Source organism: Nicotiana tomentosiformis, chromosome 12 (assembly GCF_000390325.3).
Source record: "Nicotiana tomentosiformis chromosome 12, ASM39032v3, whole genome shotgun sequence".
NCBI lineage: Eukaryota > Viridiplantae > Streptophyta > Magnoliopsida > Solanales > Solanaceae > Nicotiana > Nicotiana tomentosiformis.
The window spans coordinates 34,876,309-34,892,204 of record NC_090823.1 but is presented as its reverse complement, the minus strand read 5'-3'; the positions used below and the strand labels follow the sequence as shown (position 1 = coordinate 34,892,204).

At 35.7% G+C, this 15,896-nt stretch overlaps 1 protein-coding gene across 1 annotated transcript; it reads left to right on the top strand.

Annotated features, from left to right (window-relative positions):
• The first annotated feature begins 9,302 nt into the window (after window positions 1-9,302).
• LOC138902462 (uncharacterized) lies at window positions 9,303-9,990 on the top strand. The gene is made up of 2 exons (XM_070190330.1): window positions 9,303-9,791; window positions 9,880-9,990. Exons 1-2 carry the CDS (start codon window positions 9,303-9,305, stop codon window positions 9,988-9,990), a joined length of 600 nt encoding a protein of 199 aa, XP_070046431.1.
• Window positions 9,991-15,896: the final 5,906 nt, after the last annotated feature.

Here is a 15,896-nt window from a genome sequence, read left to right as displayed (position 1 = left end):
ATAAACAATTTTTAAAACAATTGCTAAATATTAAATTAATTCGGGTAAAATAACCATAAAACAAGTAAAAAAATCATACAAGGATTAATGTTCTAGTCCTAGTCCAATGGAAAATATGAGTAATGTAGCGGCAAATAGGGAGGGTGCACATAAGGAAAGGACAGTTGATTGGGTACAGAGAAGGTTTGGACCTCCAAAAGAAGTTCTAAATGTGACAATGAACCAATCATGCCATGTAGTTCCTTCACAAACGATTGAGGATTTATCAAGGGCTCATAATGGTACTGTAGCAACAACTGAAGAAACTACTGAGGGTAATACACGATGGAGTGATGAAGTTGAGCTCATGGAGGAGATCTATGGTGCTAATACTGGTACGAAAAGCGAGGATCAAAGTCATAGCACACGGGAGGAGTAGGTTCACAATGTGGATCATAGTGCTACAGTAAACCCTAGGATTCAGCAAACTAATGATGAGGTTATGGAAGGATCTATAAGGAAAACTCCAAAGAAACCAACTGGAGTGGCTAAAGTATTAGTAGAGGCAGCTAAAACTGTAACACCCCGGAAAAAATTTTCGAAGTACTTAAGTGTAAATCCCGGTAAATTTTGCAAAGAAAATAATATTTTAAGGTGCCGGACTAGGCTTATGTGTTTGAGGATTGTAAAGCTCGTACGTTTTGGTACCAGAAAGTAAAGCAACTTTTTTGGCGGAAAAGTGCATTTATGCGGTTCATTATGCGATCGCATAATCACTCTGTGGGCCGCATAATGGCCGTAGAAGTGAGAAGGAGAAGGCCATTTTGGAAGTAGCTATGCGGTCAACTATGCGACCGCATAACTGTTATGTGGTGCATTATGTGACCGCATAACAGTTATGCGGACCGCATAGTGACCGCATACACAGTCAGATTTTTGATCATTTTTGTCAGCAATTATGTGACCGATATGCGGCTGCATATGCGACCGCAGAACCGTTCCGGAGCTCCATTTTTGGGTTTTTAAAACCCGACCCTATTTCGTTAAATACACTCTTTGGGTCATTTTTGAGCTATAATATGATATTTTAGAGTGAGAGAGAGTGCCCTAGAGTGAGAAGGTGTTCTTCAATAATTGTTCTTCAATTCTTGCCCAAGTTTTGAAAGATTAATGAGGGCAACTTACTAGGTCTTCATCCTAGAGGTAAGATTCTACACCCTAACCCTCACTTTCGAATTTTATGTACAAATAGACAACTAGCAAGATAATTTCTGGGCAGGAGGGTTGTTTATTTACATGAATGTGTTATAAAAGGTTGTAGGAATATTGTTGAGCTAAAAATGGTAAAGATTGAGTTGTGGGATGATGGAATTCTCCATAAAAGGACCTTGGAACCTTAATGCACACTAAGTATTTGAAAAAATTCTAAAATGAGATAGAACCATGATCATCTTCCTAATTTTGATTCAATTTATTATATTTCTATAATATATTGAAGTTGCTAAGAATTCCGAAATATTTAGAGTGTAAGAAAGCTCAAGTGAGGTATGTTGGCTAAATTCTCTCTTGGAATTAAATTCCATAATGTTCCAGTGAGTTTTAAAGTATGGGTTGCGTATTAAAATATTGTGGCTTTGAATCGTATTTCAAATGAAAGCTAGTATGCCAAATTGTGTGAGAAAATCTCAATATTCTTAAGACTCTTAATTGCTCATATGTGTACCTAAGTCTTGATTGTGAATTTCTTATTGTTGATAACCTATAAAGATGGTTGGAAGTGAAATCAGTGAATTGGGGATATAAGATGTGGCCAACGTGCCGATAGTGAAAGTTATACTTGTGACCATTGGTGCCAATAAAATGAAATAATGTGAGAAAGATTATGAAATGAGCTTTGCCTCAACTATTCCAATATTGACTTCGACAATATAATCGGCTAAAAGTTATGAACTCAAGTTATGCTCATATGTGGTTGTTTTAGCTAATGTTATGCTTTGAAAGTAATTTTCAATGTGTTTTGCATTTTTATATATTCGTGAGTATAAATTGTATATGATTTTAACGTGTGCTTCGATTTCCAATCATTTTACTCCATTTATTGGAAAGAAATCGATTGTGTTTAAAGCCTTTATTACTAATGAACTTAAAGTTGTGATTTTCGGAATATTCTACTTGTTGATAATTATGATGATGATCTATGAAAGGGAAGAAATGAAAGAATAAAATATGAAATATGGATATTGCGCCATCAATAAAGAATCATATGTATGGCTAAGAGAGCCAATGGAATAGTAAGGTTGTAAGTGGTTGAAAGTACGGATTAGGTGATATGTGGTGTGAAAGGTTATGAGATGTACGTATTTGTAGTTTTGTTTCCAATGTGTTATGAAACCATATGGACGGTCTATGAAACACACAGGTGCATTGTGATATGAAATCCTGTGGACGGTCTATGAACGCATAGGTACGTTGTGTTATGAAGTCCATTGTGATATGAAATCTTGTGGACGGTCTATGAAACGTATAGGTGCATTGTGCATAAGAGGTATAGGTGTATGGTATGAATAAAGACTATGGACGATCTATGAAACACATAAGTGTATAATATGATATGTGAACACTAAGGACGGTCTAATGAGACACATTATTAATGCAGACAATAGGTGCCCCTTTTGTTGTCCTTATTAGAACTCAAGATAGGAAGCTGATTTCCTCGTCATGTCTCATTTTTCATATGAGTAACCTACGGGTTCGAGGCAGCAAGAAGGAAATAAAAGAACCAGTTGCTAGGGAAAATGTCCTTGTTCCTATTAATGTCACCATGCCACTAAATCATGTGGTGAGAGAACGTAAGAAACGAAAGAGGGTTGTTTGTAGCAATAAGCTGGAATGTTAGATATGAAATAATAGCCATTTGAGTTTATGTTAGATGATTCTTGAAACATGTTATGTTTGTGTAAAGAGGGGGCACAAGAATAATAAATTCCCTTAGGTTGGATACACCTATCTAGGCCTTCCCGATATGCGGGCGAAAATATTCTGCGTCATGTTGTGAGTAATCTCAGAAGCGTGTTAGGGGTGGTAGATTTGGGCAATTCAGAAATTCCATACAACGAGTTGTTGCAGAGATTGTTACTCCCGCCATGAAGGCTTGGAGGAAGACTAAGGGGAATGCTTATGATGTATGCAAAAAGGGTAAATATCGGATAAGTGGGGCGAATCAGTTTAGCAGACCCCATACTTATTGTGTGAAGTGTATGAGATGTCATTCGGGGGTATGTCACTATGGTACTAATATATGTTTTGGATGTGGAGTAGAGGGGCATCAATTAAGGTACTGCCCTATTAATCTAAAGTCATCAAGTAAGTCACTCCTTAGTACATCATTATGAATACCACATTATTTTCCTTATTGTATATGTACATCCATATCGAAGAGGCCTACATAAATATGTCTTAACCAAAATGTTGAATAACTAAACATTTCATTTACCTACTATTTGAAACGAGATACGTTATTCGTGAATCCACTATATCACAAATTCTCTTATTTACAACCTCTTGTGGGATTGAGCTCTTTAATTATGTCTTTAAATTGAGTCATAACTCTAGGATTAATACTTCCCACTTACTTTTCTAACTTCTCAACAAGGGAATGTATCTAATGAATTTCTTACAAAACCTTTTGATTCAAATGGATAACATCTGCTCACTTGTTCTTATGAATGCACAGTCATAAAGTTCACCTATGTGGTATCAAATCCAATGCATAGTGGCCTAGTGTTGAGGTCCTTCTTGAGCCACTCTTTTTCTCTCCGGTGTATGTGGCTCCTATGGTTGGAACATTTACTTTACTCCTTTATGAATAATATCATGAATCCTTTTCATTGTCAAGTAACATGAGGGCATATCTCAACACCTATTATATGTGTGCGTGTCAATTGAAATGGTCACTTATTTGTATAAAGTTTCTTGGGAATTTGAGGTTTTCGTGAATTTGTCACAAGAAGATCTTTTTGTTCACCCATCTCAGTATAATTTTCATATCCACCTAGATCATGTCCCAATGTGTAACTCACTTTGCTCCTAGAATTGTAGTTACCCATGAAGTGGCTTGGTATTGTAGCTGGAGAATTATTATGGGAGGAACATGTCTAGCTCATAGAAAAGTGTACATTCTCTCTAACCAATACATGATTTCATCCAAACATTAATATGTCCTGCCTACATGATTTCACTTGTGTGTGGTTGAAAGTTAAACAGCCTTATGATGAGCATATTGATTTGAAAGACAAAATTTGTCGTATCTCTAGTCCTCTCATATAGGATCAACTATTGGCAAAGGTTAAGTTGTGAGAACGATAATAATCTCACAAGTGTTCAACTTCATTTTCATCCCAATGGGCTTGTGATATAGATTCCTTGTGTCAGTTAATGTTAAGAGCGTAATGCAATTTCATGCATTTTGAAACCCATATCACATTCGGGGTGCCAAAATATTCTCATTTCGAGTTAAACTGATTTTTCATAAATTCCAAGAGGCGAGTGGTGTCATATAAGTGTGATTTCTCTTTGAGGCTTACTATTTCCAAACAAGTCACGTATGGAATGAAACAATTGTTGTTATCCTCTTCATGGCTCATAGTCTTCCAAGAATAACCGACGCTAATGTCTTTATCCTCCCGACCATGCCTCCCATATGACACATGTCTAAAATGACTCATTTATTTAAATCTCAGAATCATGAACATGATCCCTACATTATCAATGCCTACTAGGCAACTCTATGCCTCATGTATCGAATCAATGATGTCATCACAATGATTAACAATGTTAGCACTATTGGTAGTAACCTTCATGTCTCTTAGGACATAAACTTCCGAAATGTCGTGCTCGGCACATTGATGGATTCTTGAATAATTCCAGCCCAATCTCGAACCTCGTTGTTCCTTTTTGTTAGTAAACCTATGGGGGTTAAAGGTTCAATCATGTCAAAGAAGAAGCATCATTCCGTGATCAAATATATTAGATAGAAAGTTTTATGGTCATATTCGTGCTAACACATCTTAGAGTAATTGTTGGAGGTCGCAAAAGTTTTAGTTTGGGTATTCGACATAGAGATTTAGAATGGAAGAAAGTGAACGGGTTATTCTAAAGATTTGTCTATGAATATATTATGTGAATTGTTAATGAAGGTAAACTATATGTAGTCACATCAGGCCTTATGAAATCTTGAAGGAAATAGGCCAAACTACGAGTATGATATTTTCCTATAATTGTCCTCCGTGTACCCGGTATTTCATGTGTCTGTGTGTAAGAAGGTTGATTTAATGGATAATTGGATTATGAGGAGCAACTATTTTCTATTCTTGTTAGATAAGTCCGAAAAATAAGATTTCCTCCGTCAAGTGCTGTGGCGAAAACCAACAGGTTGAAGAGGCTACTTGGGAGGCCGAGGAAGAAATGAAGAAAAATATCCTTATTTATTTGAATAGCCATGTATTTATAAAGTTGTGATCTATGAAAATTCTAAGAGTTGCTTTCTATGAATTTTGTATCATTTGAACAATTGGCGTTAAGGGTGTTCCTTTCTGGAAATATATTGCTTATGAGGCCACAATTGGTGTTGTTTCATATTATGTTACGTCGTTGGATTATGTATATGCTGTTAGGATGTGTTTCTGGGGCTCTCTGACAGGTGGATAGGCCCAGTTACAAAGGAAACTCGGGCGAACATTTTGGAAATTTAGGGAGTTAGTCAAATTTGGAGCTTCTAGTTTGTGGTATAAAACAAAATAAGTTGCATAAGATGCTAATGATGGATTTTTACCCTTATTTGAGAACGAATGATCCTAAGCGGGGGAGAAAGTAACACCCTGGAAAAATTTCGAAGTACTTAAGTGTAAAGCCCGGTAAATTTTACAAAGAAAATAATGTTTCATGGTGCCGAACTAGGCTTACGTGTTTGAGGATGAACAATGTACCGAAAATTAAAGGAAACCTTTTGGCAGAAAAGCGCGTTTATACGGTGCATTATGCGACCGCATAATCACTCTGCGGGCCGCATTATGGCCGCAAAAGTGAGCAGGAGAAGGCCATTCTAGAAGTAACTATGTGGTCGACTATGCGACCGCATAGTGACCGCATACACAGTCAGATTTTTGATCATTTTTGTCAGCATTATGCGACCAATATGTGGTCCGCATATCCATTATGCGGCCGCATATGCGACCGCATAACATTTCAGGAGCTCCATTTTTGGGTTTTTAAAACCCTACCCTATTTCGTTAAATACACTCTTTGGGTCATTTTTGAGCTATAATCTGATATTTTAGAGTGAGAGAGAGTGCCCTAGAGTGAGATGGTCTTCTTCATAAAAGGGTTTAGGAAAATTTTTGAGCTAAAAATAGTAAAGATTGGGTTGTGGGATGATGCATTTCTCCATAAAAGGACCTTGGAACCTTAATGCACACTAAGTATTTGAGAAATGCTCAAATGAGCTAGAACCATGATGATCTTCCAAATTTTGATTCAATTTGTTATATTTCTACAATAGATTGAAGTTGCTAAGAATTCTGGAACATTTAGAATGTAAGGAAGCTCAAGTGAGGTAAGGGCTAAATCTTCTCTCTTGGAATTGAATTCCATAATGTTCCCGTGAGTTTCAAAAGATGGGTTGCATATTAAAATGTTGTGGCTTTGAATCGTATTTCAAATGAAAGCTAGTATGCCAAATTGTGTGAGAAAATCTCAATATTCTTAAGACTCTTAATTTCTCATATGTGTACCTAAAATCTTGATTGGGAATGTCTTATTGTTGATAACCTATAAAGATGGTTGGAAGTGAAATCAGTGAATTGGAGATATAAAGTGTGGCCAACGTGCCAATAATGAAAGTTATGCTTGTGACCAATGGATCCAATAAAATTAAATAATGTGAGAAAGATTATGAAATGAGCTTTGACTCAACTATTCCCATATTGACTTCGAGAATATAATCGGCTAAAAGTTATGAACTCAAGTTATGCCCATATGTGATTGTTTTAGCTAATGCTATGCTTTTAAAGTAATTTTCAACGTGTTTTTCGTTCCTACATATTCGTGAGTGGAAATTGTGTATGATTTTAATGTGTGCTTCGATTTCCAATCATTTTACTTCATTTATTGGAAAGAAATTGATTGTGTTTAAAGCCTTCATTACTAATGAACTTAAAGTTGTGATTTCTGGAATATTCTACTTGTGAATAATTATGATGATGATCTATGAAAGGGAAGAACTGAAAGTATGGAATCTGAAATACGGCCATTGCGCCATGAATAAAGAATCATATGTATGGCTAAGAGAGCCAATGGAATAGTAAGGTTGTAAGTGGTTGAAAGTACGGATTAGGTGATATGTGGTGTGAAAGGTTATGAGATGTACATATTTGTACTTTTATTTCCAATGTGTTATGAAACCCTATGGACGGTCTATGAAACGCACAGGTGCATTGGGATATGAAATCCTATGGACGGTCTATGAACGCATAGGTACATTGTGTTATGAAGTCCATTGTTATATGAAATCTTGTGGACGGTCTATGAAACGCATAGGTGCATTGTGCATAAGAGGTATAGATGTACGGTATGAATAAACACTATGGACGATCAATGAAGCACATAAGTGTATAATATGATATGTGAACACTAAGGACGGTCTAATGAGACACATTATTAATGCAGAAAATAGGTGCCCCTTTTGTTGTCCTTGTTTGTGCGGGTTGTTTCAATTAAATTATATTATGTGTTCCACGTATAGATCATATGGTCATTCTATTTTGAAAGAGGATTTCTAGCTATACATACTAGTGCTATTCGACAGTACTAACGTCTCTTTTGCCGGTCACGCTCCTGGAATTTGGGGCGTGACAAAAAGAACTAAAGGTGAAAGAGTAGAAGCTACAGGTAAAGAGCAAGCCAATGGAACAGTAACATAAGAAACAATTGGCAAGGTATTTGGTGTTGATTCAGGTGATTCGGTGAAGCTGGAAAGTGATTAAAAGGTTGGAGATGATAATGTTGATATCCTAGAATATACTATAAGGCCAGAACACAAAACCGTTGATGGGAAGGGTTCTGATCATAATGGAATAGTGATTCCTGCACTGCCAGCTACAGTAAACCCTAGTTTGGGTTCTATATACAATCTTCAATTTCAGGTGATGCGGGAGGCTCTAGATGTTATAGAACAAAACTATAAGGTGTTGAAGGATACAACCATGAGGTCACTTGACCAAATTGTGCAGGCTATTGTCACAAAGAACTCTGGAGCAATTGAAGCAATGCCAATGGCATGTGCTTCAGGTACTGGGCAACCAATAGAGATTCAACTCAATGTACCATTGAAATCACTCACAATGTTACTCCAATGGACATTCAACATGCATTAGTAGAGCATCAACAACTAGAAGAGGAGGGTGATGATGAGTCTACTACAAGGAACTTCAAAGTTGTAGCTAGGGAAGCAGACTTATCACATAGAACAGTGCTAAGGGTGGTAAGAAAGGAAGAAACCAGATACATAGTAAAGAGACAGTCCAACCTATAAGAATCTTGCCTAGAAGGGCAGTCTCACAAACAAAATGATGATCAAGACATTAGTGTGGAACATAAGGGTTGTTAATACACATCAGGCCTTTCAGAGGGTGATTAATATGCAATGTGAAAATGGGTTCTTCGTTATTGCATTGATGGAACCTTTTCAAAACTCCAGGCACATTTAGAGATGCAAGAGGAGATTAGGGATGGATGCTGCAATATCAAATATAATTGATAAAAATATGGCCCTTCTTTGATGTTGTAGTTGAATGGGATTTGTTAATAGATACCGAGCAACGATGACTATTATGGTGTATCATCAGTACATTGACAAATACATCATGATGACCTTTGTGTTTGCTAAATGTTCAGCTCTTGAAATATTGAAATTGTTGGACAATTTGTACTATTTTGCTAGTGACATGGAATTGCCTTGGCTAGTTGGAGGTGAATTGAATGTGGTGCTTCATGAAGATGAGAAAATTGGTGGTTTAATTGTATATCCACATGAGTATGAGGATTTTACTTTTTGTATGATTTCTAGTGGTTTGTTTGATCTTGGCTATAAAGGGGAGTCATTTACTTGGTTGAATGTTAGACCAAATACATAATGTATCTTCAAGGGGTTGGACATAATTTTTGTTAACTTGCCTTTCCAAAATCTCTTTCCAAACATTGAAGTTGAACACCTTATAAGGATTGGGTTAGATCATGCTCCTTTATTGATGACTTGTGGAGAATAAGCAATGCAGTTTGTGAAGACATTATTCCTCAATTTTTGGACCACGCATGAGACATTCAATGACATTGTAAGGCAGAATTGGGTAGCTGCCTTTATAGGTGATCCATTTCTTAAGTTCAAGCAGAAGTTAAAGAGAGTAAAGACTGCCTTATCTCAATGGAGTAAGGTGACATATGGGGATATATTCAAACAACTACCTATCATGGAGGATATTGTAAGGGTTAAGGAGATGTCATTTGAAGAAGAGCCAACAACTGAGAACATAATAGTTCTTCAAAAGGCTCGAGCTGAATTGAAGAACTATTTGAGCATTGAAGAACAATATTGGAATCAAAAGGCAGACATGACTTGCTTCTCTAAAGGTGATAGAAATACAAGATTATTTCACAACCATGTTAATGGTAAGAGGCAGAAGTTACAGCTCAAAAGAATACAAAATGGAGATGGAGATTGGATTAACACACAAGATCTCATGGCCAATGCTGCTTTGGAGGTGTTTTCAGAAATAATTCACACAAGATGCTGATCCTACTAATTTTGAGCTGCTGAATAATGTTCCTGCTATGGTGAGTGTAGATCAGAACTTTGAGCTATGCAGATTTTCATCTATAGACGAGGTTAAGGAGGCAGTATTTGCTTTGAGTGGTGAGAGTGCTAGTGGACCTGATGGTTTCACTGGCATTTTCATATAGTAGTTGATGATATCTTTAACATGCTATAGTTATTTTATAGTGCTGATACACTACCAAAATCAATAACTCACACCAACTTAGTATTGTTGCCTAAAAAGAACTTGGTGCAAATATTCGTAGATCTTAGGCCAATAAGCCTAAGCAACTTCATAAACAAGGTGATTTATAGGGTTGCACATGATTGATTGGAAAGGATATTACCATCATTTATATCCCACAATCAATCAAGTTTTTTAAGGAAGAATTATCTTTGAGGACATCTTACTCACACAGGAGATAGTCACTTATTTAAGGCTGAGGGATAAGCCTTGCAAATGTAATGATCAAGCTTGACATGGAAAATGCTTATGATAGGGTATCTTAGAAGTATTTACTACATGTATCGAGGAGAATCAGGTTTGCTGAACATTTTATCAATATTCTATGGAATTTACTTGCTAATAATTGGTATTCAATGTTGATAAATGTTGACAACCAATTTTGACCCTCCCTTTAAAATTAATTTATTCATACTTAAATATTTACATAAAATATTTTGAAAGTATTTTACATCAATAAATAAATGTTTTATAAAACTCTATTGAATATTAGTTTCAAAATTAATCACCTAGTAGTGACATTATGTAATTGTAAATATACTTACTACTTTACATATCATTAAAAAACAATTTCTAAAATATACCATCTAGGATTTATAATTAATTTTGTGAATTATTTCTCCAATTTCGATTAATTGGATTGTTATGTTCAAAATTAGTGTTATAATTAAGAAGACAAGTAATTTTATAAATAATATTTATAATGATTACTAGTATATTTGATGATTATAATATCTATTACATTTATTAAATATAATTAAGTTTATTTAAATTAGTTTTAAAGGGGTTAAAAAAGTGAAAGGCTACAATGCAATTCCTAATTAATGGAAAGATATTTATTTGCCAAATTAATTCCAGCCTAAATACCAGGCCTAAAAAAAAAATGATCCAGTCCAAGCACCCCTCTTTTTCCAACTTGGAGATCTGCGTCCCTCTTCCTAAACCAATCAGCACTTGCCACGTCACCGATCTCCCACACTCACAAAACAAACACAACTGATCTGAGCCATTTATTTTCTAGATCGGCAGCCCATAATTTACTGTAGTATGAGTACACCACAGTTGGTACCCAGTAAGTATCAAGACTAACCTCAGTGGAGTAGTGACGCGGTACGGTCAAGACACTCACTAGTCAAATAACCTGTGCAATATAGCATACAAAAATAATAGAAAATAAATAACAATGATAGCAACACCAATCAACTAGTGATTTAAACTACAAGGCAATAGGAATACCATAAATATTGCTCAAACGAATAATAAACACAAGTACAACCAATTAATCAAGTTCTTCCAGTTATACATCTTTTATCTATAAGTTTTTCAATAAAATTCTCTAGAATATAATTATTTTCAATAAATATATTTCGAATATACTTCCTTCAAATAAATATCTTTCCATTATAATTCTTTCAAATAAATATCTTTCGAATATAATTCTTTCAAATAAATATCTTCCGAATATAATTCTTTCAAGTAAATATTTTTCAAATATAATTCTTTCCTGTAAATATCTTTCAAATATAATTCTTTCAAGTAAATATCTTTCAAATATAATTCTTTCAAGTAAATATCTTTCAAATAAAAGTCACCATGTGAACCTCATTTAACTTTCCTGGCATGCGAAATATATTCAACATATCACATCAAATGGCACGACAATACCTTCGTGCACTTGTCTCATTCTCAGCCTATATATATATATATATATATATATATATATATATAGACCAAATCAATTGGCACGACAACACTCTTCGTGCATTTATCTCTTTCTCATCGTGCATACATATAACACTACCAACTAGGTGGGAGAAAAGTCAATAACAATAAAAGAAATAAAGTGGGAGGCACACAGTAAGCAACGAAGACGACAAGTCACATAGAAAATATAGTTGCACAATAACATCTCAAGATAAAGGCATAATTGTATACACAACAAAACGATATCACAATATAATGTATGTCTCTCGTCCTCGCCTGCACGAAAATACCCTTCGTGCCATGAATATATGATAATATAAAATAATGGCACGACATCACCCTTCGTGCTTTTACTCTCATCCTCACCTGATAATATAAATTAAATGGCACGGTATCACCCTTCGTGCTTTATACTCTCAAATGGCACGTCATCACCCTTCGTGCTTTACACTCTCCCTCACATGATAATATAATTCAAATGGCACGGCATTACCCTTCGTTCTTTACACTCTTAAATGGCACGGCATCACCCTTCGTGCTTTACACTCTCAAATGGCATGACATCACCCTTCATGCTTTACACTCTTACTTACCAAGCACATGTATATCATTAACAAGCAAGGTAGGAAGCATAAATAATATCAAGGAGAGTGTTTAAATCACAACACAATGCAACAATTCATATCATAATTTGCCACTGACCACAAATAAATTCCAAATATGTAGGAGAATCAATACATTTCTCAACAAATAGCCCAAGGCTCCACGCAACATATATAAAACCTCAAACAATCAACAGAGATGGAAAATATTCAGTATAGGGCAACACCTTCATTAATCTACTGATAATGGATCGCCCTTCAAATCTTACATTAAAGTCTAGAGGATTTCTACTGTTTTCAACCCAATTCACTAATTTAGTGATAAAAATAATAACAGATTCATATAATTTAACCAAAATCAAGTTTGGAATTCATACCCCAATGCTTTCCTTGAAAAACTCTAGAAACATCGCCTCACCCGAGCTTCCTTGGTCCAAAAATGGACTAATGAGACAAATTTGGACTTTATTCTGCTGCCCAGGGGTTTGTTCTTCGCGTTCGCGACCCTGCCCTCGCGTTCGCGATGAACAAATTCTCCAACAACCATTTTCAAACTCTTCTCAGACAACCTCTAGTATAATGGTCATAACTGTTTGTACAAAACTGCAAATGATGAATGGTTTAACTTTCTGCAAACTAGACTCCAAGGTCAATAAAGTTTATTTGTTGCTCATCTCCCAGTTCCTTATATATTGCGAGATATAAGCTTCCAAAATCAGTCCTGTACAATAGAGATTTTCAAATGCTTCCCAGATAGCCTGTAGTGTATCCACCATAACATTTTGTACACAACTTCAAATGCCAAATGGTTTACCTTTTGGAAACATAGACACAAAGGGCTACAACTTCCATTTTTGGATCATCTACAAATTCCTTATAGTATGCGATATATGAGCCTCCAAAGTCAGATGACAGACATCAAAAATTCCTTCTTCGTGAACGCGAGAGCCTCTTCGCGAATGCGAAGAACAAAGTCCCAACAGCAAAATCCTTCTTTGCGAATGTGAGAGGCTCCTCGCGAACGCGAAGAACAATATCAGAACCAGCAACCAGCTGCATCAAAACACCCAAACTTGGTCCGGAACCACCCCGAATCAAACCCGAGGCCCCGGGACCCGTCCAATCGTACCAACCAATTCCAATACATAACACAAACCCGCTCGAGGCCTAAAATCACATCAAACAACATCAAAACCATGAATCACACCCCAATTCAAGTTTAATGAAACTAAGACATTTCAACTTTTACATTCGACGCCGAAACCTATCAAATCAAGTCTGATTGACCTCAAAATTTTCACACAAGTAATAAATGACATAACAGACCTTTAAAATTTTTTAGAACTGGATTCCGACACCAATATCAAAAATTCAACTCCCCGATCAAACTTCCAACTTAAACTTTATATTTTTGTCATTTCAAGCCTAATTTAACTACGGGCTTCCAAATAATTTTCTGGACACACTCCTAAGTCCAAAAGCACCATACAAAGCTATTGAAATAATCAAAACTCTATTCCGAGGTCGTTTACTAAAAAATCCAACTCTAGTCAACACTTTTTATTTAAGCTTCAAAAATGAGAATTGTTCTTTCAATTTAATCCCGAATCTTCTGAAAATTAAACTAGACCACACCCGCGGGTCATAATAGATATTACAAAGCTGCTGGAGAACTGAAGTCACTGAACGGGGCGTTAATTCTTAAAACAACAAGTTGGGTCATCACACAAACTTGGATTTGCTGTTAAATGATTCTAGTTAGGATTTGTATGAAGGTATATAGGATAACCTTGCCCCACTTGGCTAATTTTTGTGAATCCTGAATATTCAAAGTGCTTTCATAAGTGTTTGTTACCTTTAAGTATTTTTTGAGTCCTCTCTATGGATACTTTACATCCATGTCTAACAGTTAGTTGCAAAGAGTCCTACTAGAATGAACTTCCGTGCAAATTAGTGATATTTGTTATGATCAGTCTATCTCTTATGAGTTCGGGTATAGTTGTACCTGTTGTGGTTGAAGGATCTCTTTTTTCTATAATCCGAGTAAAATTTCACCATGTCTAGTGTTTATCCTATGCTTGCACAGTTGATTTAAGTCTGTTCAAGTATGATGTTCCGCCTATTCTTAACCCCTAATGATACTGATAACCTGATCCTGTAATATTCGGGACTCATTATGTCTTGTGAGGTCATAATCTTCATTGAAATCTCTCTGTGTGTAGGAGTCTAGTATGAACCTTTGTTTATCCCTCATGACTTCATATTCTGAATGCTGTTTTCAAACTATACTCAGTTTTTCCCTTTCCCTGTCATTCTAGATTGAATCTGGTATGGTCGAACCCTTTTACTATTACTTAATTGAGTACAGTAACTTGCCATATCATTGTCTATGCCTCTACTTAGAATTCCAAAGGATTGAAGTGGTGTTATTCATTTATGTGTATGCTCACATCTAATGATTTAACTAACCGATGATTTAACTAACCTATGCTCACATCAAAGGATTAAAGGACAACAATATTTGTTGTTACAGCTGTAAGACTATATGCTTAGAACTTGACTTTTAAACATGTTCAATATGTGTTTCACTCACTTAATACTGAAGTATAGTCATATTGTCTCTATGAGTTTTCCTAAGTTATTCTGTTAAGAAGGAGTCTGCTCATGTGGTAGGAAATGTCATAGTAGTTGGTTTGCATTGAAAGGGCCTCATTGGCATTCAAACGTATAGGGAAGAATTAGTCGTTAGTGGTTAAAGGTATTTGTGTGTAGAGTTTAACTCTAGGTTGGGCTTCTGTCCCTGGCACAAGCATTGTCGTGGGCCTTGAGACCCTTGGGAAATTTGATGTGTCATGTAAGCATCAACCTTGAGTAGAATTCTCTCCTTAGCCTTTAATTCATTGGCACCTATTACTCTCATTGCGTTTGGTGTTTAATGACAACGAAAGGTGTTCAGTGTGGATCATTTACTAGGCACGAGCCTCACATTAGTATGACTTTCCTTAGTATTTAAATACTGCTAGTGATATTTATTTTTATTATTTGCTTACGAATTTCATGTATGATTATGTATGTAGTGTTGTCATTCTAATGACCTTCTCTTTCTTTTGGACATGTACAATAAGTTGGGCCTGCTGATTTCTGTAGGAACTCAAGCCCAAGTCCAGCTCTGCTATGGTCCAAGAGTCTATCATCGCTCGTTCCTGATACTAATGGGCCGACCTTTTAAGTTTGATACCTCCCAAAGTCACTTCTTTCCATTCGCTTCATTATTTACTATTTTCATTATTCTCCAGTTGCACTATGTCGTTGTTCTTTGCTATATTTCCTATTGCTTTATCTCATATGTATATGACAATTATATATTGGATTGGATGCTCTATTTTGTCTTATAGCTCGCTTGAAATAACTTAGGCAAGACTTAAATACTTAGGATTAAAAGAGGTATCATTTAGCAATTAATTTTATAACCACTAATCGCGAGCTTCTTATCAATTCATCA